The 22184-nt window shown below is 40.0% G+C and overlaps 1 protein-coding gene across 3 annotated transcripts in view; it reads right to left on the bottom strand.

Annotated features, from left to right (window-relative positions):
• Nucleotides 1-6175: 6175 nt before the first annotated feature.
• Nucleotides 6176-22184, bottom strand: part of gstcd (glutathione S-transferase, C-terminal domain containing) — a 49108-nt gene continuing 33099 nt past the window's right edge. Inside the window, exons 6-12 of one of the 3 annotated variants that reach the window (XM_031871411.1) lie at nucleotides 21725-21840; nucleotides 21371-21415; nucleotides 20733-20861; nucleotides 14750-14883; nucleotides 12405-12435; nucleotides 9113-9182; nucleotides 6176-7878 (exon numbers count right to left, since the gene is read on the bottom strand). In XM_031871411.1, the coding sequence (XP_031727271.1) occupies nucleotides 7688-7878; nucleotides 9113-9182; nucleotides 12405-12435; nucleotides 14750-14883; nucleotides 20733-20861; nucleotides 21371-21415; nucleotides 21725-21840 (716 nt within the window). In that variant the 3' untranslated portion in view covers nucleotides 6176-7687. Of the gene's footprint in view, nucleotides 7879-9112; nucleotides 11019-12404; nucleotides 12436-14749; nucleotides 14884-20732; nucleotides 20862-21370; nucleotides 21416-21724; nucleotides 21841-22184 lie in introns of all 3 variants that reach the window. The other 2 variants (XR_004213621.1, XR_004213622.1) reach the window with 2 other exon arrangements.

Raw genomic sequence — 22184 nt, 5'->3', positions numbered from 1 at the left:
CCACAAGGCTCGGGGACAGCTTCATCAGGTCCTGCACCACAAGGCTCGTGGACAGCTTCATCAGGTCCTGCACCATAAGGCTCAGAACTTTATGTATCATTATGCAAACCCTACCTGGGCTATTAATGTTTTTTTTGAACCAGCAACACCCTCTACATGACATGTCTAATCAGCATCGAGTATTAACAGTAAGTTAAATTGGTTCAGATTGATTCAGTCTGGCTTTGTGGCACAAAGGCAGTAAAACTGCCTGTGCCGGTGATTGAACTTTTGCTACTTGCTTACTTACTTATTTACTTACTTACTTACCTACCAACCAAGATCAGCCAGGGGGAGTATTACCCCTCTGACAGCCAAGCTGGGTGAAAACCGGTCATCCGGTGGTGTGTCTGTGCCTCCCACTGTCAGCCTCATTGCCAGCAGCAGGCTGAACTAATCAGTTAGCGGGTTAGCTGCAGTTCAACGCGGAGTGAACAGACTACCAGGGAACCTGTACCACTTGTTCTTTTTCTTTTCAGCGACCTTTCTCTGCAGATCCTCCAGCTGGGTCTTCACAGCGAGGATGGCGTCCTGCTCTTTCTTCTGCAGCGTCTGCTTGAGCTCCTCCGCGGCCCGAGTGAGGGGCGACTTTTCCTCCCTCCACTCTCGAAAACCCTCAAATTGCTGCTCGGCATTCCTCAGTGCAGCCGCAAAGTGGTCGACCTCCTCTTTCTGATGGTTGAGCCGAGCCACAGAGGAGTCTCTCTTCTCCTGCAGCAGGGAGGCTTTCTCCTCCTCCCACTGGAGACGATCGGCCATGACCTGATCAGCCTCTTTTTTATGGATCGCTGCCTGGGCCTGAAACATGCTTCTGGACTGTTTCATCTCTTCCATGTGGTAAAATATGGCCCTCCACCTTTGATGAACTTGAGTCTTCAGCTTCTCCTCTTTCTCCTTCAGAACATTCTGGAGTTTTTGATTCTCCATCTTCTGCTGGTTTAGTTGACCCACAAAGGAGACTTTGGTCTCCTGCAGCTCAGCCACCGCAGCTTGGAGGTCCTCCTGAAGGTTGGCCTGCTCTTTCTGATGGTTGAGCCGAGCCACAGATGAGTCTCTGTTCTCCTGCAGCAGGGAGGCTTTCTCCTCCCACTGGAGACGGTCGGCCATTAACTGATCCATCTCTTTTTTATGGATCGCCTCCTGGGCCAGAAACGTGCTTCTGGAATTTTCCATCTCTTCCAGGTGGTAAATCTTGACCCTCTGCCTTTGATCAACTTGAGTCTTCAGCTCCTCCTCGGTCTCCTTCAGAACATTCTGGAGTTTTTGATTCTCCATCTTCTGCTGGTTTAGTTGACCCACAAAGGAGACTTTGGTCTCCTGCAGCTCAGCCTCCACAGCAAGGAGGTCCTCCTGAAGTTTGGCCTCCTCTTTCTGATGGTTGAGCCGAGCCACAGAGGAGTCTCTGTTCTCCTGCAGCAGGGAGGCTTTCTCCTCCTCCCACTGGAGACGGTCGGCCATGAACTGAACAATCTCTTTTTTATGGATCGCTGCCTGGGCCAGAAACGTCTGCCTTCCATCAAATAGAGCCTTCAGCTCCTCCTCTGTCTCCTGGAATTTACTCTCTAACCTTCTCAGGGCAGCGTTGACTTTTTCGACTAGATAGGAAACCCTTCCCACATTCTTCTCAGCCTCTTTCTGTTTTAGAGGAGACTCCATCTCGCTCAACTTCGGATTTGCGGCACTGAGCTGCGAGTTCAAGTTGTGTTGTTGTCAGGCTTCTGCCGCTGAGGATGCAGAGAGGGACATCGCATTCACTGTCATGAGGATTTACATGATCCAAAGAGAAGGAGATGGGGAGCCAGAGGACGTGGGACTTGTGATCAACTGCATTAAAGTCCTGAACAACGTAGACGGTGTCATCATGGCGTTCATCATGCTTTGGGTTCATTTATGCCCTTAATCTAAGCTTTCCAGACAACCTCAAGTACATCTTTGAGCTTCTCCAGAAGCTCATAATGAATGTGGATGGGCACAAGCTGAATTCTAAGATACAGGAGCTGAAAATCTAGATGTTTACACAAGAGGTGAACACCAAGTGACAAAGCCAAAGAACCTTGTCAGATCTTTTGGATGTTTTCTCCTTTCATCTTCCGCCCAGTCAATGACAATCCATGACCTCATGGATGTTTTCTTGGTTCTGACATTTTGAAAAAATTGACTAAGCTGCACAGACGCAAGCCAGAGACTGTAAATTACGGAACTTTTACATGTCACTGCAAGCTTGGTTGAGTGTTTACGCACAGAAAGTTTTGCCCAAATCACATCCTAACTCGAGTGTGACTACTCTCTAATGTCAACTTGCACGTCCATTTTCCTCATTGTCTGATTGTATGACTCTACTCGAGTTGAAATGGACCCTAACATGGTTCAATACGCTGTAACTTCCATTGACTATGGGTATCCTTGTTATTTATAATCTATAAGTTTTAGTTTGTGGATGTTTTGTGATTTTACTTTTGTAGCCCAAAAGTGGTCCAAGTTGCCTGTTTCTGCACATGATAATACATCATAGGCTATTCTTCAGTGTAAAGGAGTCCTTTTGTACTACCATCTGTACTGGTAGGAAAGAAAACAAAGCTGTATTGCTCTTGACAAACCAAAGTAGTGGGAATTTAGCACTTGCAATAGTGGTTGTACATATCTATAGCAGGAATTTTTGTGCTTTTTGGAAATGATAGCTTATGGTGAATGACTACACTGCAGTGCAATGATATTCCCTGTTTGGAGAGCAGTGCATAGCCTCCACCCTCATGGCGTCTTTGTTGTTTGTGGCGCCAAGGGATTTGGGATAGCTTGGTATTTATTTTTCACCAGTTGTGGAGTTGTGGAGTTGTGTTACAGGACTACTGTTTTAATATTTTAACATTTAAAAACGATGAAAGATGCACTGTATAGTTCCTTTTGGAGTTTTTGTTGCTATCCTTTTCTGATCAGTGTTTTTGTAAAAAAATATATATATATTTAAAAAATGAAATGCAGGCTCTAGTATCATGGATGGTCAGATTTTTACCAAATTTAATGTATTTAAGCATTTTCAATAAAAACACTTGAACTAGGTTTTGTCTCATGTGTGCCTTAATTGGGGATCAAATAAAAAAAAGTTTTTTACCTGATTAATTCATTTCCAATTAATTATACTATATTGAGTTGGACTACCATAAATCAATTTCATTTCATTCATGGTATTTTTTATTTAGGCTGTATTTGATTAAATTGAGTTGAACTAACATAAATCAATTTCATTTCATCAATGGTATTTTTTTATTTAGGCTGTATTTGATAAAATTGAGTCGGACTAACTCAATTCAATTATATTACATGGATGTTTTTAGTTTAAGTTAGGTTTAACTATATTTATTGGATGGAAAACCTGCCCACAATTTAATTGAGTTCATCCAATGAATTATTTTTTTGAGTGTACAGAACACAGTACATTAAACATTACAAAACATTACATAACAAGTTAAGAAAAAAAAAAAAAACACAAATAGATGAAATAAAATTAAGTAAATAAATAAAGTAAATAAATAATTCCCCCACCCAAACAAAACAAAAAACAAAAAAGGTTGGTGCATAAAGTGACACAGCACAAAGAGACTGCAATGACAGTGTATATTGTAAATCAGAGCTCTAAATGGTTACAGTCCTATGGTACTGTTAGTGTTGTACCCATGTACTCCAAATAAGGCTGCCAGATTTTCAAAAATGAATGATATCTTTTTCTGAGACTATATGTGATCTTTTCAAGAGGAATACAACTGTTCATTTCCACAGACCATTTGTCGATGAGAGTGGGAGAATTAGACTTCCACGTCATTGCAATACATTTCCTGGCCACACATGAAGCAATTTCTGTAAGTTTAATTTGGAGCTTCGTTAAAGACCTGTTGAGAGCTGTGAAGTTTCCCAGTAAACATAGCTCAGGATCTAATGGAAAGGTAACCCCTGTGATCTTAGTTATTATATTACAAAAGTCATACCAAAAGGACCTCACCTTTGTGCAAAGCCAGGTACAGTGTAGGAAGGAGCCGACCTCTATACCACATCTGAAACACATTTCTGACAATTGGCATTAACTGTTGCTGACAAACTGTTCTTGCACAAATCTGACCAGAGTTCTTCATCAATTGTTATGTTCAAGTCTGATTACCATCTCATCCTGGATCTGTGTAATCCTGGTTTTGGGCCCTCATTCAGCAACATGGAGTACATTTTAGAAATAAATTTGTACACATTTCCCTGATGAAGCAATTTTTCCACGTTAGTTAACACAGGTAGAGTCATTCCAGGGCCCAGGTTGGTTCTCAAAAAGGATCTTAACTGGAGGTAACAAAAGAAAGTTCTACTGGGCAAATCATATTTTCTCTTCAGTTCTTCAAAAGACATGAGGAGTCCTTTATCAAAGCAATCTTCGAGATGCTGGATTCATCTGTCATGCCAAGTCTCCAGAATCTTGTTACTTAGAGTCATGGGCACAAGTTAATTTTGTATTAGAGGTGTTTTTGGTGATAGTCTCATATTTAGTCCAAGGGTTTTGTGAACTTCATACCATATTTTAATAAAATGTTTCAAAATAGGATTGTCTGTCCTCTTGGATATGGTTTTGGAGTTCCATTTATAAATAAAATCACTGGAGGTTTCTTCTTTCAGAGGATAAAGTGCAATTTGTATCCAAGAGGGGGCAGTATCACCGTCAAAAAATGACAAAATATATCGCATCTGGGCTGCTAAATAATATTTCTTCAAATTGGGTAGTCGAAAACCTCCTCGACTATAATCCCATGTTAATTTTTCCATTGACACCCTTGGCATTTTACAGTTCCATAAAACCTGCCTAATGTGTTTGTTGAGGGTTTTAAAAATGGTTTGAGGTAATGCAATGGATAAGGACTGGAAAAGATACTGCAACCTCGGGAGAATATTCATTTTCACAGTTTATTCGACCAATTAGAGTAATGGGTAGATTCATCCATCTGTGTAGGTCGTCCTCGATTTTACTCAGCAATGGGAGGTAATTAAGTTTGTACAAATTTTTAAGATCATTATCTATAATTATTCCTAGATATTTAATATTCGGGAGCCACTTAAATGGGGTTGTTTGTTGGTATTCAGTGTGATCGAAGTTCGTGAGTGGAATAATTTCACTTTTTTCCAGATTGACCTTGTATTCTGAAATAGCACCATAGGTGTTTAGTAGCATCTGTAATTTATTGAGAGAGTTAACCAGGTCTGTTGGATACAAAATTACATCATCTGCCAGGAGATTAATTTTATGATTTATTTGGTCCACTCTGAACCCCTTTATATCTGGATCCCGTCTAATTGCTTCAGCAAGTGGTTCAATAGCCAGGACAAAGAGTCCTGGAGACAGAGGGCAGCCCTGTCGACTCGATCTACTCAAGGGAAATGCTGTCGAAGTCTGTCCATTTGTGGTCATTTTGGCTCTGGGTTTATGGTAAAGGGTTTTCACCCAATTGATGAACAAATGGCCAAATCCAAACTTGTCCAAACGGGAGCCATTTGTGGACTGTCCATCACAAATACAAGATTGAATCCAAGAGTATGAATCTAAAATGCAGAAAAGAGAAAAGCGATATCTCAATCGAACCTCAACGATACTACCGGTAACATCGCGTGTGTAGCTATATATTGCGACGTCTTCGGGCAGTAGAAGCCACACTGTCAAAATTTCTTGCGAAATTTTCTAGTTAGTTGTTATTCCTGACTTCTATAATTATGCCCAAGGTTGTTTATAAGAAAAAATATACAAGTGAAACAAAACACATTTCGTATGAATGGAAAATTCATACCAAAAATGGAGCAACGAACTGAGTTTTAATTACATGTAATAACTGAGGTTAATAAAACAATGAAAACGCCTTTATTTCAGGTTTGCTGCAGCGACAAATTGTCCAGTTCAGAGCTGCTTTTGAAAACTTACATAAATGTTGAAGAGAGCATCTGCTGAAAAGATTCAACATCAAAGTGTCAATCCGTGATTATTTCAAAGCTGATTATCAGCATATACATAAAGACTACTCGCTGATAAAAATGACTCTAGTATCATGTAGGGTTTCGTTCAGTTACACGCTTCTTTTGCTCCACAAAAACGAATTAGATTCAGGTACAGCTCACATCTTGTCAACTTTTTTTATTGATACCAATCAGTTAATACACAATAGTAAAATACATCCAGCTCATAGAAAGGCATCACAAGGCTGACCATTAGTGAAGAAACACTCTGCATTTGCATAGAAATAAGTTCAGATATCTTAAGTATTTTTGTCTAAACAAAGAATCTGTTTTTTGTCACCTTCCAGCCTGTTTCAGTTGAATCAACCCTCTTCACACCTCGATATTCTATCTATCATGCAAGCTTTAAGTAGTGAGACCAACTCTCTCCTCTTTTGTGCATATGTGAATTTCTGTAATGTGCACTTGTGCAGAGCCACAAACATGAACAGGGAGTCAGGCGTCTCCTTTTGAAATCATTTCAGTCCTTTGCAGGAGCTGTGTCTGGCCATTCACCTCAGGATAGATTGAGTCTGCTGACTGAATTCAGATGAGCTTGACGCTGGAAAAGCCTGGACCTCCTCTCATCTATCCCTTCAGTGTGAGCAGGAGAACTGGCTCTATAAGGCTACCTCCCCTGATGTCTGAAGCAGCTGCAAAACACTGACAAAAGGTGACAACACAGGATTTTTCATTGAAACAGATGACTGATTTCACCTGAAAGAAGGAAAGCTTAAGGGGCTACAGTATGCCTTAAGTATGCACATTTGAAAATAAGGAGCGTATTGTGTGATTTTCAACTGGGATCTGAATAGTATGCATGTAATCAAGCACACTGACCTTTTTTGCCAGCATCATAAAATATTCATTGCTGCTGAACATATTACTGCATGCATACCATATTCACATTCAATCTTTATGAGGAATAATCAGTTTCTATTCGACAAATGCTAAATGTTACCTGATGTGACGAGTTTAAATCCAATATCTCTCTTTCTATATTCCTCTCTCTCTCTCTCTCTCTGCCAGTCCTTCACAATCACGCACACAGGAGTGGTCGATAATGATGATTCCCCATCTGATCTTTAAGTGCAGATGACTTTTTACCGCTGAATTTCTCCCCCTTCTGTTAATACCTGGCAACAGAGGGAGATGACTCGGTTCCATCACAGAAGGGCCGCATACAGACTATTTGCCAAAACAGCATGTGGAAAGTATGGTGTGCTTAATTCACAATGTGGATGTGTAATTCCTGCTGCTTCTGTTTACGCTGACAGCTTGATCACACATTTTAGGCAAAGACACAAACGTAATGGAGCAGTTGGTTCAAGCTTTTACTACAACCAAGTGTCCAATAATTCAGTGTTTTTCACAAGGGAGAGGAGTAATTCAGTTTATCACATCAGAAAACACAGCACTATTGCCTTTACCTTCACTCGGAAAGAGATTTTGAGTTAGTCTAGAAATAAAGAGCAAACATCTCATTTATTTTCCTAGGCTTGTAAAAAAAATAAAGAAAAAGAAAACGTTGAGGGTGGTTAAAAAACAAAGTTGTATTCTCAGCACCATGATGACACAGCCAGGAGCCACAGAGGCTGGGTACTTTATCAAATCCACCACACCGGTTCTTGCAGTCCTAATTATGCTCCAGTGCTTCCTGTTGTCTAGCACTAACTTCCAGTCCACTCTTGTGCGGCAGCCTTCCCACCAGCATGTTGTTTTTCGGTGAACAGCTTTCAGGCTCCATAGTCATCACCTGCACAGAGTAGCCATGAGTCTCTGCTACCCACGAGCGGTCCAAGTCTACGAGGCCCATACACTGTTTACCTGCAGTGGTACAAACAAATAAAATAAACCAGTTCTTAATAGAGAAAGGGACAATTTGTTACACTTGATTGTTTTCTTTGTGTGTATACTTACAGGAACAGACAAAATGAACAGGAATGCCTTTTATTTTACAATGCGAGGCAATCCATAATGACAGCACCACAAAGAACATCCTTAAAAGTTACGGTTACAAGAACGTAACAAGTTAAGCCTACCAATATTGGGTATTTAAGCAGACACAATACGGATATTTAAGAATAAAAAAATAAATGTTGTGGCATTTTATGTTACAGCTTCAAAATAACATGGCAATAGTGAAATAATATAGGTTATAATTCTGTAATACCATGTAATTACTGAAGTAATAACAGGCAATAGCTTGGTAATAACAATGGGTATATCTGGGTAACATTTGAAGATGGCAATCATTATAGTGCTACTATATTGGTTTGCATATTGTAGGTATTCCTGTTATTTTGTCCATTTCCTCTAGGTTCCCAGTATGCACGCGTATCCAATACCCTTCGGAAGCCCCTTATTCATCAACAACAACAACAACTGATAATCCCACTTTCTCTTAGGATTTCCTTTAAACAGACTTCAAATGTATTAGGCAGTTAGGTAGCAGGTGGCAGACACAGTAAATGTGAGCTTGGGTCTGTCATGCTGTCTAGATGGGCACAGTCACGCTGGCAGGCTCTGGAGAGATGGGATCAAACATGGTTAGAAAATGTTAGTGGGAGAGGTTGAGCCCTGTTAACTGATATAGAGCAGAAAGGCTGTGACAGGTGGTGTCAGGTACATATGAAAGGGCTTCAGACTGACGCGGCATTGGGGAGCCTCCTCGGATTCAGAGAGAAGCTTTGATAAGCTGGAGAACTATCAGGGTAAAGAGTGTTCCCACGCATAATGAAACACTGTACAGTGAAGCTCCAGCACAGGCCTGAAGGTTTCAGTCTGACAAAACACTTCCCTCTGAATCAGACAACGCAGATATGGCAACTGCTTTTTTTTCTCACTGAAGATATCCCTGCATTAGCATTTTTTACCTATCTCAAAAGTCTAGACCTTATGGAAAAGTAGAGCAGTGGAGTTAGGTCAGAGTTTAAAAAATCTCAGAAAACACCACATGACCTTGTACTAAGATTACTGTTCATGGACTGTTAATAGAATACAGTGGAATACAGTAGAATACAAGAATTGAGTGAGTGTTCAGCCACAAGGGGAAGATTACCGATGAGTCGCCTTTCAGGATGGAGCTGGACGGCAGTTTGGTCTGCGAAGCGACAGAGGATCATGTGTTCCTGAAACAAGGACGGACAATGAATACAGGAACTGTTTATTGAAGAGGTAAATAAAGTTCTGGAGGATATCCGTCAAGTCTCAGAACCACAAGCTCTTTCTTTTAGCGACAATAACAGCTAAATCCCGAACAAGATCAAGCAAAGATTTAAAGACTTGCATTTAAAGGATACAAAGATAGTTTTTATAAGGAGCCATTCAATGAAACTAACTCTATGATGCATGCACATGCACACAGGCATGCATGAATTTGTTATACTTATCTATCCAATAAGGTTTACTCCATCTCTATCTATCTCAGCATGCACTGGCTGAGAGGTAGGAAAACACCAGCAGATCTTTTTTAACCACACTAGCGGATCGGCAATGTCAGTCAGTCCACAACTTTGGTCAAGACTGAAATATCTCAACAATTATTGGATATATTGCAATAATATTTTGTACAGACATTCATATTACATAAAGGATGAGTCCTTCTGACTTTGTGATCCCTTAACTGTTCCTCTAGTGCCACCAGCAGGTTGGCTTCTGGATGGATTACCAAGAAAACTGTTTCAAATTGGTAACCAAATGTAATAAATTCGGTCAAACTCTCAATTTCCCCAAAACTTTGGTTTACGACCGGCAACTAACGACCATAGCTGTAGTTTGTGTTTAGCGCTAATAAGCAGATGTTAGCATGCTAACAGTCTACAAAGGTGAAACTGGCAAATATTTAAACAAGAATGTAAAATCAGCATGTAATACTTGTTACTGTAAGCATGATAGCACGCTTGTATTAGAATACAGCTTCGCAGAGACAGAGTGTGTTGTCTCTTTACAGTGTCACTGGACTTAATTTGCATGGTAAGCTCTTTAGATTCTTTGAATAAAATCAGCCCTTTAAAATATCCCAAAAGGCCAACTGAACCAGGTTACTTATTTCCAGTTTCTGTTTCTACCTCGCTATGGTTCATGGAACAAGTGAATGGGGAGAGTGGTTCGTCAGCTCTAACTTGCTTCTACTTTAATTGATTCAATTCCTCACTCCACGGGGTTGACGCTCAATGCAAGGCCTCGGAGCAGGTGCTTAAAGTTAGCGCTGAGCTCCAATACCTCACACCATTAGTCCTTTATCCCAGCCATACACCATTTGTCAATGTGCTGTCATTCTGTTTAACTGCTGTACTTCAGGAAGGACAACTATGGTTCTGCTATAAAACAATGAAACGCTTCTTTTATATCGGCAAGTGTTTTGCTGGGATTGTGGGAGACACAGGAAGTGGGCTGTACGCTGAAGTCCAAAAATAATAGAAAATACCAAACATGGTTGTTGAAAGCAAAAGCACAATGGGAGGCAGGGGAGATTGAGAGCTTGGGTTTAAAGTGGCAGATAATGTATATGCTGGTTTAAAAAGAATATAGATTTCTCCTGCTGAGTGGCTAGATGTTTAGTTTCCTATTTCCAGACAGAAATAATGGCAGTTGTGATTTCCCTTGCTCGCTGGGCTATCGGACAAACAGTAGAATAATCACAACGATCACAAAGCAGTACAATTGCCCAGTGTCTTCTAAATAACATATAATCTTCTGTGACTCTCAAGCCACGTCTGTAAAAATCAGTTTCTTCTAGTGCACAATGGAAAAGAAGTTAGAGGTGGCCCGTTGTTGTGACAAGTCAACTCTTGAGGTTGCCATGGCTAGGCCCTACAGCAACTTTTGCACAGATTCTCCCCAGGGGCACTGACAGGTCCCATACATCATCATGGGATGGGTCCTCTCCGAGTACAGTGCTGTGTCTGTGCTGAGCGATAAGGGACTGAGAGACCGGAGGGAGTGAGCCTCCCTCTTGTAACTGCCTGGGAACACGGTGATGACAGCAAAGACATCGAATTAATTATATTTTACTGTCCTGTAAAAATAAATTAATAAAAAACTAAATAGGAAAGCAATAAAGAAACTCGTGCCAAGTGAAATAATGCCATGTCATCGTTTAACGATTTAGATTTCTGATACATCCAAATTACAGAAGGAGCCGGTTGCACCAGCTCTTCATAAAGTCAAATCTGTCACATAATATCATCTGAATCAATGACGTAGCGTCACATGACATAATGTCATCATTAAAAAATAACTAAATTTCTGGTTTCACACAGTACGCCTGTGTGAAACCTGTGTTTGTTTGACCCAATCTACAACCCCTCCCTCCATTAGAGGACTCTCACGCACTTACTACTACATCTGTTGCTCTCAGCATCTAATGATTATACTGGAGTTAGATGAAAGCCTGCTGCGTCTCAGACATTGCTAAAGGGCGTCTTGTGCACTGGTTTCAAGACGCCGAGGGCTACTTTCCAAGCATCGTATATTTGATACGGGTATTTGACACCCTTGGAGTGAGACGAAAGTAACATCAGAATTAAAATTAAAAATGAACTTACATACCTCAAATTACAAAATGTTAGGCCACTCAATTTTTGTAACTTTTGTACTAAGTGAGCATAATTAGACATTTCTCACTCTGAAATGTAATTTTTTCTTTATGTATGTACAAATGAATAAAACAGAGTCATACCTCCATTTACAAAGGGCTAGAAGTTAAATCATATATATTGTTTGCAACCCTAAAGCTGTAACTTTCGGAAGTTACGTTATGTTGTGATGCTACAGTGACTTCCTGTTTACATGCTATAGTAGCGCTACATTTGTTTCCAAGCAAGAAATTCACACATCACATAGCGAGCTAGAAGTTATTAAGAACTGAGAAAGGACTCCATGCATAAACTTGATCGTGGATTGAACAGCTAGTGCAACCCGATCCAGGTGTGTCTCTGCTTCTCAAAGTGTTACTCATTCGTCTAAATTTCTTCTGGCTTCTAAGTTTGCTGGGTAGTGATGATTGCGGTATTTCACCTTTCACTGGGTCTTTGCACTCTCTGGTATGTGAAACTATAACTTTTAAACTAAATGCCTCGTCCATTATAACTTCTGTTGATGCAGTGGCATTTTAATTAGGAAGCAATTAGCGAAGATAAAGAATTGTTTCATTGTGTTGTAACGGAACATAAGTTCATTCAAATAAGTCGTGACCCATGAAGGCATCTTTCGATGTGCATTGGGGAAGTGAACCTCAAACACAATCCTTGTAAAAACAGTTGCTGTAATTCAGTATTCTGTTTTGGATATTTTGCAGAGTGCAAATAAATAAATGCAATAGAGGGATTAAATCACATGTAAAAGCATACCTTATGAGTCAGGGTCTCTTGGAACCTTTTGCTGTAAAAACAGAAAAAAACAGAATATATTTAGACATTAAAGTGTAGTGATTGAATTTTTGTGGTAAAGTGCGTTATCATGTGTTTACTCTTTCAGCTCTAAGACCCACTTTCTTTCCAGGAAAAATCAATTTTTACAAACAAACTAAAAACATATAACCAAATCGAAGGCTCAACAACACACAAACAGCATGCATTGTCTCTAAAAACAAACCGCTTTCTCTCTGGGGAACAAGGACTTTTGCTCTGACATGGGAACAGAGTCGGTTTGTTTGTGATGGTTAAATGTTGCAGCTGATTAAAAGTCAACATGAAGAGGGTCAGGGGTTAGGGGCCAGTCAGGTCACATGGAGAGAAGTCTTAAGTTGAACTCAAACTGTTAGGGCCTTAATGAAATGGGCAGTTAAGTTTCACAGCTCATAAAAAAACCTGTGAACTGCCTGGAATGTCGGCACCTGCAGAATATCCGCATGAGTACCTGGAACATGACCTGAGGGGAAAACACTAAAAGTAGCAAGATGAAGATTGACAGAGTCAGGTGTGTTGGCCCATCACTGCACGACTGCCCTCCAGAAACACAGCTCCGTGTTGTCCATTACAGCTGCAAGGTCTTTTTTTTTTTTCGCCATTCTTTAATATTTTACGAGGGGTGAAGTGTCAAGTTTGCAAAAGTGAGGAGAGGAAAAACTAGGTGTGTGTATGTGAAAACTCTTAAATATTTATAATTGTAAACTGAGGGTCCTCCCCAGGGTCCCTTAAAACAACCTGAAACATAGTAACAATACACAGTTTATCCACTGCTCTACATCGCTGTGCTGTTATGTCAAAGTCCTGGAAGCCATAGCAAAAATATCTACGCTTAATGCTGCATTACTAGTTGTGGTGAAATGAACCTTAACATCATCACTGACAGCAACACTGAGATCAAAAAGATAGAATTATGGCGCTCTTGTTCTTGTGGTACACGTTAGTTCTGAGTGAACAATGTCACTGTTGCTTTTTGCTTTTCCGCTGCCGTTCTGCAGACTTATGGCACTGATCAACTTTATACTCATGTTCCACTGTCATGTACTCCGTCTCACAGACATATAGTGACTTTTACTGACACATACCACTGCTAATTATGACTAGTTTATTATACCCATTCTGCGTGTGACTTATAAATGACTTCTCATTTCTATTTCACTGACCATGCGACCGGTGCCGTTTCTGAATTGTATCTCATGTGGCTGCTGTGTTCGCTGGGTCATTGCGCTCTGGTCCAGGCATGTGAAACTATAACTTTTAAACTAATTGAGATTACGTAGGTAACTCAAGTGAACATGATGTGAGCAGTGACTGCACAGACACCTGCTCACTGGATTGAAAAGAACTGATTGACAAAAACCATTTCGCTGTTTGCTCAGCATTTTTGATGGTCAGCGACTACATCAGAAAAAGAAATCAGTCGACACAATGCACTGTGTGATTTTGACCCAGACCGGAACAGACTTGGCCCAAGTCGGTCCCATCAGTCTCAATGCCAAAATCCTAATCAGCACAGCAGTCACAGTGGGTATCTCCACTTCAACTTGCTAGTGATCACAGTCTTTCAGCAGTCCTACACAACGTTTTCATTTTTGTAGCTTCCGTGTTCCAGAGTGGTTTTAACAGCATACTACCGTGTAATGATTCTGAAGCCATTACAGAGCCTGTTAGTCAACAGAGCGCTGCTATAGCAACAGGATCAACACCATTTAAGTATAGCCTATCACTTCCTCTTCTCTGCTGCCATTTGTTTCTTCCGTCTCTGTTAAAACAGCATCACGAGAACTGAAAATTAAGTGAATTGTCTGTAACACTGCGTATGATAAAGTCATTTAAATAAAAACAGAGTAGCATTTCATGTCTGTACCTCCAACTGAATTTTTCTATCACTCTCTAATATTCTAGACAGCACCAGCACAGCAAACCCTCTATCTTGCCGCTGATAGAACGGGGGGCTACGATTGAAAAGGTGAGAGGTGGACCTGGCTGTGAAGGCGATGTGACACTGCTGCCTTGTACTGTCAGTGGTGATGATAAGAGACAGGAGGTGAACAAAAAGTAGTGACAAGAAATATAGAGTGTGTGTGTGTGTTTGTGTGTTGTGAAAATAAGTGTGCAAATGATGGAGAGCTAGAGGCTCAAAAGAGAAAACGGAGAAAAAAAAAAAAAAATCACAAAGAGAGAATGGGAGCGAAGCAGCAGTGGTAGCAGGGGTCTAACAAGAAAACAACATGGTCAGAAGCCCTGAGAGGTGACATGGGACTGAGGTGCTGTGAGCAGCCACAAACCTTTTGGGGAAGGTGAACTTGATTGCGTTTTGGATGAAGCCGTAGCAACATGGACTGATGACAAATTCGGCTTCGGCCTGGATGCAATGCTCCATCACCATGTCTGTTGCAACGCCACATGCATGGAGGGCAACCTGAAGTGAAACAGACAACAAAAAAAACAAATGCACGTTAAAAAAAGATTTCTTGAAAACCTTTTTTTGTCTAACGGCAAGACAAGAAGTGAGAGCGCTTGAGAGCGTACACTCAATCCCATTGATTACTTCATAATGACTGCTGCTTTTAAATACATCTATGCTCTCAAAGGGTGAACACTCGGGGAGTTAGAGCAAACTAAATGTAGGAGTGGAGGCACAAATGCATCAGGATTCCCATTGAGTGGGTAAACACCTAGCTATACATTAGTAATGGTGTGGTGATATATCGGAGGGTGGAAAGACCAAATATTATAGCATGTCTGCATTCCAGAATGCAAAAATACATTATGATTTATAAAAAGGAAATGAGTTTAACATCCAAAGTAGAGTGGTAAAGTAGATGATTTCCTCTCAGGCGTACATTAGCGAAATAGATTCTCTGGTAATGGTCCACATGAAATGCATTATCAACGGTCTGATGTGACAATAGCTACTTGGGCACACTGACATTAACCCTGTCCAACTCGAGCAGCCACCCCAAACTTCTATTCTTGTCTTACAAGAAGTTGTCTCTTGGCGTCCGGGAGTCGAAATCTACTGCACGTTGCCTTGACAGCAGTGCCATAGAGACTCGGTCAGGACAGGGCTGAGCCAAGTTTGGCAGCAACTACAAAAGATTAGAGAAGATACCCTCTAGACTCTCTAAACATGGCCAAACCCACTCGTGAACTCACTGAAATGTATGGGTGGGGGTACATTTCTCAGAGGTGCTTAAGCGCTCCCTGGAAGTTGGACAGCTGCAGCAATCCTTCACAGCTCACAACTACACAAGAAATGTACATGTGAGTTCACAAACCGCACTAGGAAACTAGTCTTCTTCAGTCCACTTCACAAAGATGCGGACTGATTTAAAGAGGAATTTATACAACGACTGCACATATAAAATAAAGACCAGAAACTCAGAAAATTAACATCAATTACCTGCATGGCCTTGCATCTATTAGACACCTAATTGTCTAACCTGCATTTATTCATGACATCAGGAAAAGGCCTAGCTTATGTTCTTTCAACAGTATGTTTCAGACTGCTGATTAGGAGGAGACTATATCAGAGATTGCATGATGTTACATCCTACACATCTAAAGAAAAAAGAATTAACAAAGTAACACCATCACTCTTTTCCAGCTACTTAATGTTGCACATTAGTCATGCTGTGGTAAATCCTAATTACTTTTCATAACCTCTAGCCTTGATTTAACACAAACACAAAGCCACTCATCCAAAAGAAACTTAAATAAAACACATTCTGATATGTTCTGATAATTCATTATGCATTATGCATTTGCAATTCTTGATCAACAAAGCATCCTTCCTTTATCAATGGCTAAGACTTTCTTTTGTCTTTGTCTGTTTAAGCATTATTAATAATGTTATGTCCCAGCCCAATATGTAACGTGGGATACTAATTAAAAAATGGAGGAAAATAAATACAAGGCTGAGTTAAACCATTCGATAGACATAAAGTATTTCATGCATTTGATTAGGAAGAATAAATCATAAATCAATATGCAACAACCAAAAGGACCAAGGGCCATTTATAAAACTGTGTTCTTTGATTAATCACTCTTTTGGGGAGAGGAAAAGCTGTTGTTTTGTATCTGTATCTTCCTCTCAATAATCACATCACAGAAATAATGAGGCTTCATTATTCACACTTATTCAAGTAATTACATCCCTCTCCTATCCTATCAGACAGAACAAGTCCCTGCAATAACGCCGACTAAAACTCTTCTTAATCAACACCACACTCTTCTGCAGCAGTGCAATACTGTTATAGAGAGGTGTGACGAGGCCGTTTTTAATAGCTTCGTCTTTGCCGCATTGGAGTTGTAAATGTGCAGTTCATTAAGATATCACTCTTAATAATACCTAGCGATTCAAGTAAAACAGGTCTGTCATCAATAAGAATTTGATATCAGCAGAACTTCCAAAAATGTTGAGAGTTTCTGGTATGTGAGCCTTGTTTTGTGTAGTTTTCCTCCCAAAGGTGGCTGATACGATATTGCATTTGACTGGAGATGAACAGACATAATCTCATGTGTCCAAAAAATAAAACAAAACAAAACATAGAACCCTTAAATGACTAATTGATAATATTAATATTTCTTTCTTCCTAACATACAACAAGCAAACTCAGGCAGTTGTTGCACAAAAAAATAGTAATTTTCTTTGATATTTTTTTACAACTAACGTAGGCCTAATTTTCTTAAGTTTTAATCATTTCCAGATAGATTGATTCATTATTATGATTTGTACAATGTGATTTTTGTAGAATTGCATAGGTCGTAACACAGAGTGCTATGAGAGTGAGCCCTGAAGCAACGCCACCTCTGCTGCACAGAGCCCTGTTCGCTTGTTTATTTAAAGGCCAACTAGTAAATGTGTTGCACGTCCAACCTGCACCAACATCGACACTGCGCGTCCTCGAGTCCCCAGCAATACAGCCACCGAGTGTGAAGTAGATCGGAAGAACGGTTCTTGAGATATGCGAAGGACCCACATAGTGAACACGCATAGAGAGTGTCTTCGCTTCATAGTTAACTTAGATACATATGGCTTAAAGTAATAACGGCAAGTACACTTTTCTTCACACAAACGGAGAAGTCTACCACAGGAATCAATTGGAAACAATCAGACCCTAAAGCAGAACCAGTAACGGATGAAGTCAAATCTAAATCAACTTCAAGCTCCACAACTTCTCCTGCCTTCAAAGGTGTGTTCACTGTTATTTGAGAAGAGAAAGAATACAAACTATATACACTGTATGCAAAGGCTACGAGTCGAACACCGGTGTTATGCTACTGAAGACAGGAAGAGCAGACACTGTCTAAGAATAGGGACACCTCAACTTAATTAGTCTGATTAAATGAGCGGGACTAAAAATGGGACCATGTATAATACATAACTGGATTAAAAACCAGTGTGATGGGTGGCTCCTTCAGGTGAGAACATCTGTGTCATGCAGGAAGAAGCTTAGTCAAAGCAACAGCTGAGGCCGCATCGAAGTTGAGCTACGAATCTCAAGCGGTGCAGAAAAGTACAAACGTATGCACCTGCTTCATACATACATTTTACTGTTCATTGAAAATCCATGTGTCTGCGTGTAAACTCTCTGACTAGGCTACAAAAAAAATAAAAAATAACACCCACATATTGTAGAGAAGAATAATCTATGCTGTTTGTTTCTTGCCAAGTGGAACGGGTCTCAGTGGAGTGACGATGCTGGAACAATAGCTTCTAATTACAGCAGGTTCATATATAATCCTATTTGTCCCAAAGAGAGTCAAAGTGAGGCTACTAGAACAGCTGGCTTTTCTAAAACTGGGCTATGACTCACGGCTGGAAGATGTTTGGGGGAAGACACTGACCTGAGACACGCAAATAATCAAGAGTGATGATGGTAAAGATTCTCTTGGAGAGCAAAATGTCCCCTTGTTTGGAAACAGGGATTCAGAGACTCTTCATTAGCTGGGATGAACGTTGTTTTTAAATCCCAAAGACCTGGTTTTGCCTGACACAGCCAGATTCAAACAGCCAATAAACAACCACAGTTAAGAACCCATTTGATCTAAATTGATAGTAATTATCTGTTTGAAAAGTCAAGAGCTCTGCAGATGAAAGTGGGTGTTTTCCACTTGCAGCAGGACAGTGCTACCCAATGCTGATTCTAGATTGTTTCAGCCCCATTAAACATAGAGACTGAAAGCTAGTAAAATATTTATTCTGTTGTTGCAGGTATAAGCTGTGCCGAATTAAACACATTTACTAAGTTGGCTCTTTAAGCTTAAAGAACACAAACTGCAGTCTTGGCAGATATATTGGTGTAAAAAAACAACAACTGTGTGATGAATTGAGAAGTAAAAAGGTGACACGGCCAAGTTGACTGCATAAAACTTGAAATGGCTGACAAACCTTTTTTCTACTTTTATTACAAACACTTTCCAAAGATTACACCTCCTTTTTCGAAAGAGACTCCTTCAACCTCGTCAAGTCATGAGAGCATAACTCTTCATAAAGATCTTGGCAAAAATGATTTTGAAAGCAAACCAAAGGGACAGTAGTAGTAAGCAAGAACAAAGAAAGACAAGCCTCACTGAAGAGATCCCTGGACTCTGACATTAGCTTTGCCCTTTATTTTCCGGGTAAAACTACCTTTTTGGCTTTCCAATAATCAGAGAGGAGATGGTGACATACACTGCTTGACTGAAGTGCAGGCCACTAAAAGGGTTCTGATTAAAAGCTCCTCTTCAGGAAATGAAAAGCCAACTTAGCTGCGCTGATAAAAAAATAACAGCACGATGGCATTTTCACTTTCTGGAAAAAGGATGAGGGAGGGACATGTCTCTCCATGGGATGTGTGGCGGGGCTTCTCCAAAATATAAAAAAAGTATTAAGATTAAAAAAGTCAACGTTCAGGCACCTCGCAGTACAGTTGTGAATGTGACAGAGTAGGAAGAAAATAAAAATGTGTTTACTTTTCTGTTTCAGTGCGTCATCAGAAATGAGAAGCACTGAGTTATTGTCTTGGTTATCATGACTGACATTTTAAGGAAAAGGTAATGTTGCATGTCATGAAAGCCAAATTATGAGAACTGTTTTGACAGCAATGCTTTCAAGCAGCATGCTTGAAAAATTAAAGCGATACGGAGCTGGATGATTACTCTGTTGATAAGGCTGTTGCAGAATTTCAATGCAGCAAAATAAATCAATGTCATGGACTTCTTGATGTAAACACATTGTGTTTGCTTTGTAGCTCAATAAGATGATCGTTATGACTAGGGCTGACCCTTCTTAGTCGATTAGTCGACTGATTGGTGGTTTAGGTCTTAGTCGACTAAGATTTATTTGATCGTTTAGTCGTATTCTACGGTTTTGTCACGCTATATGAAGAAGCTTATGAACACATCTCTGGTAAACACAAGATTTTAAATGTGTTTGTGTTTTAAATATCTGTAGATTAAATCAACTAATCGAATAGTAAGAAAAAAAACATTAGGCGACCAAGACGTTCTTTGGTGGAGGACAGCCCTAAATGCAACAGCGGGACAACAGTGGCTTCATTATTTTTCTTCTTGATTCTTTTGTTCCTAAAAGAGCTAATTTTACAAAATCTAAATGGAAAGAGCTACTTGTTGTACATCGGCAATAGCAGACATCATTTCTGTTGTACTGTAATGGTCCTTTAACGTTTTAGCTGCAGCAGTCATTGCCTTTATTATAATCCCAAAAAATGTGAAGGATTTTGTACATCGTTAGGATGTGTGCCACGAAACCACTCACAAACGATTAGCGAGCTACTAGTAGCTAGCAAGCTACTTGTTGTAGACGCCTACTTCAGAGTTTGCAAACCAAGTGTCACTGCTCATCACATGCTCCCTGTGTCAGAACACACTTTCACTGATCTGTTGAAAAGATATTGTGAAAGTGTGAAAGGAAATTAAATTTGCTAAAAATGTGGAAACAGCAAAATCAGATTGTGATTAAAGTTTTATAATAAATAATTCTATCGAAATACAGTAAACAAAATCAGTGCTACTGTGGCTGCTATTTCATCCAAATTAGAATAGGATAAAACAGTGCAGTAAATGATATTGTGACTACTTAATAATTGTATTTGAACTATGGTTTGATTTGAATGATTTTACCATCACAAACAACTGTTACATCGCATTTGCTTGCAATACTTTCGCAGTCATTTCGAAATGATTGTCTAAAGAATCTATAGGTCATCATACGACTGGAGTAAAATTGATATAGTGTTGTATAATGTTACACGTTACACTCACCCCAATGTGAAACGGTCCGGTGAAGTAGTCCAAATTAGCCTGAATGAAGCCGATGTTTTTCAGACCGAGCTGAGCGCCACGACTCTGAGCCCTGACCAACGACTCTTCTTTGTTCTCTATGAGGATGACCTTAAATAAAAGAAAATAAAAACACAGCGGCAGATGATTGAAAATGTTTTAAATGACCTGGAATGAGCTATAATACAGTTTAAATGTGTGTCAACATTAAGCAATGTTCAAAAAGACTGAGATCTACGCAGAGGAAAAAAAATGATATATTTTATTTAGCTTTCAAAATTAACAAAAAACACGACCTCATTAAAGTGACAGACAGATGACATCATAGGAGGAGAAAAAGCAAAATAGTCAGACAAAACATAACATGACTAAACTATGTTATATGATGATTGTAGGGATGCATTTAATGATTGATAATCATCATTTATTAATAATAGATGAATTGGTTTATCTGCAGATATCTTCATTTATATCTTCATCATTAAAAAAAGAATGACAAATGGCTGTTAAAAGTTACCAAAGTAAAGTCTTCAAAATGCTCATGTTGTCGGAGCAACAAAATGTAATGACACGACACACACACACACACACACACACACTTGCACAAATACACACGTTACCTGGCAATCTGGGAGTGTGTGAGCCAGAACAATCCCGACATGGCCCTGAGAGAAAGAAAGAGAAAGCATGCATCAACGGGGCTACAGTGGAGTTATGATTAGTGCTACCCTTTCCAACAAAGTATTGACCCTTATGTCACGCAGCGCTACCGCTCTGAGCATTTTCATTTAAATGCAATTACCATTCCGTCTGTGTACACCCTCCAACAACAAAAGTCATTTAAAAAGGCAACAGCACCAGGGAATACGAGCACTAGTTCCTAATGGAGCGGCAGCCCGATGTGGCCATCGGGTGCGGCGATAAATATGCATGCGATGCGATGCGATGCTTGACCGATGGATGAATGCGGTTACCGTTCCGCTGCAGAAATCCACGATGGTGTGTCCGGGCCTGGCTAGCTCCGTAACCATGGCAACCAAGTTGTTCAGCTGTTGCCTCTTCCGGACTGAGCGGATATTTGACATTTTCCCTGCAAAAGAGCCCAAGTAGAAAGCAACAGGTTTTTTTTCTCCAGGCAACTAATCAGAAAAGTCAATTAAAAACAAAAACTATTAAACATGAAGGAGTTTGGTTATGATTATAAAAATCTATTTTTGCAGCTAGGTTGGTTCCAGTCGATAAACAAAACCCCCCCAAAAACAAAAATCCCACCATAAATGTATTACTTTGTCGGCTTTTCTCTGTTGTTAGAGAGTCAACAGTCCTCTCCCCACAACTGCTCACATTTTGATTTACAACCAGCCATCTCAGGTAATGGTTATAGTACACAGATGATGTTTCCAGCCTATTGCCAACTAGGGAGAGCAGACAATC

The sequence above is a fragment of the Anarrhichthys ocellatus genome, unplaced genomic scaffold (genome assembly GCF_004355925.1).
Source record: "Anarrhichthys ocellatus isolate YVR2014 unplaced genomic scaffold, GSC_Weel_1.0 scaffold58, whole genome shotgun sequence".
Taxonomy (NCBI): domain Eukaryota; kingdom Metazoa; phylum Chordata; class Actinopteri; order Perciformes; family Anarhichadidae; genus Anarrhichthys; species Anarrhichthys ocellatus.
This window is presented reverse-complemented; position numbering and strand designations above follow the sequence as displayed.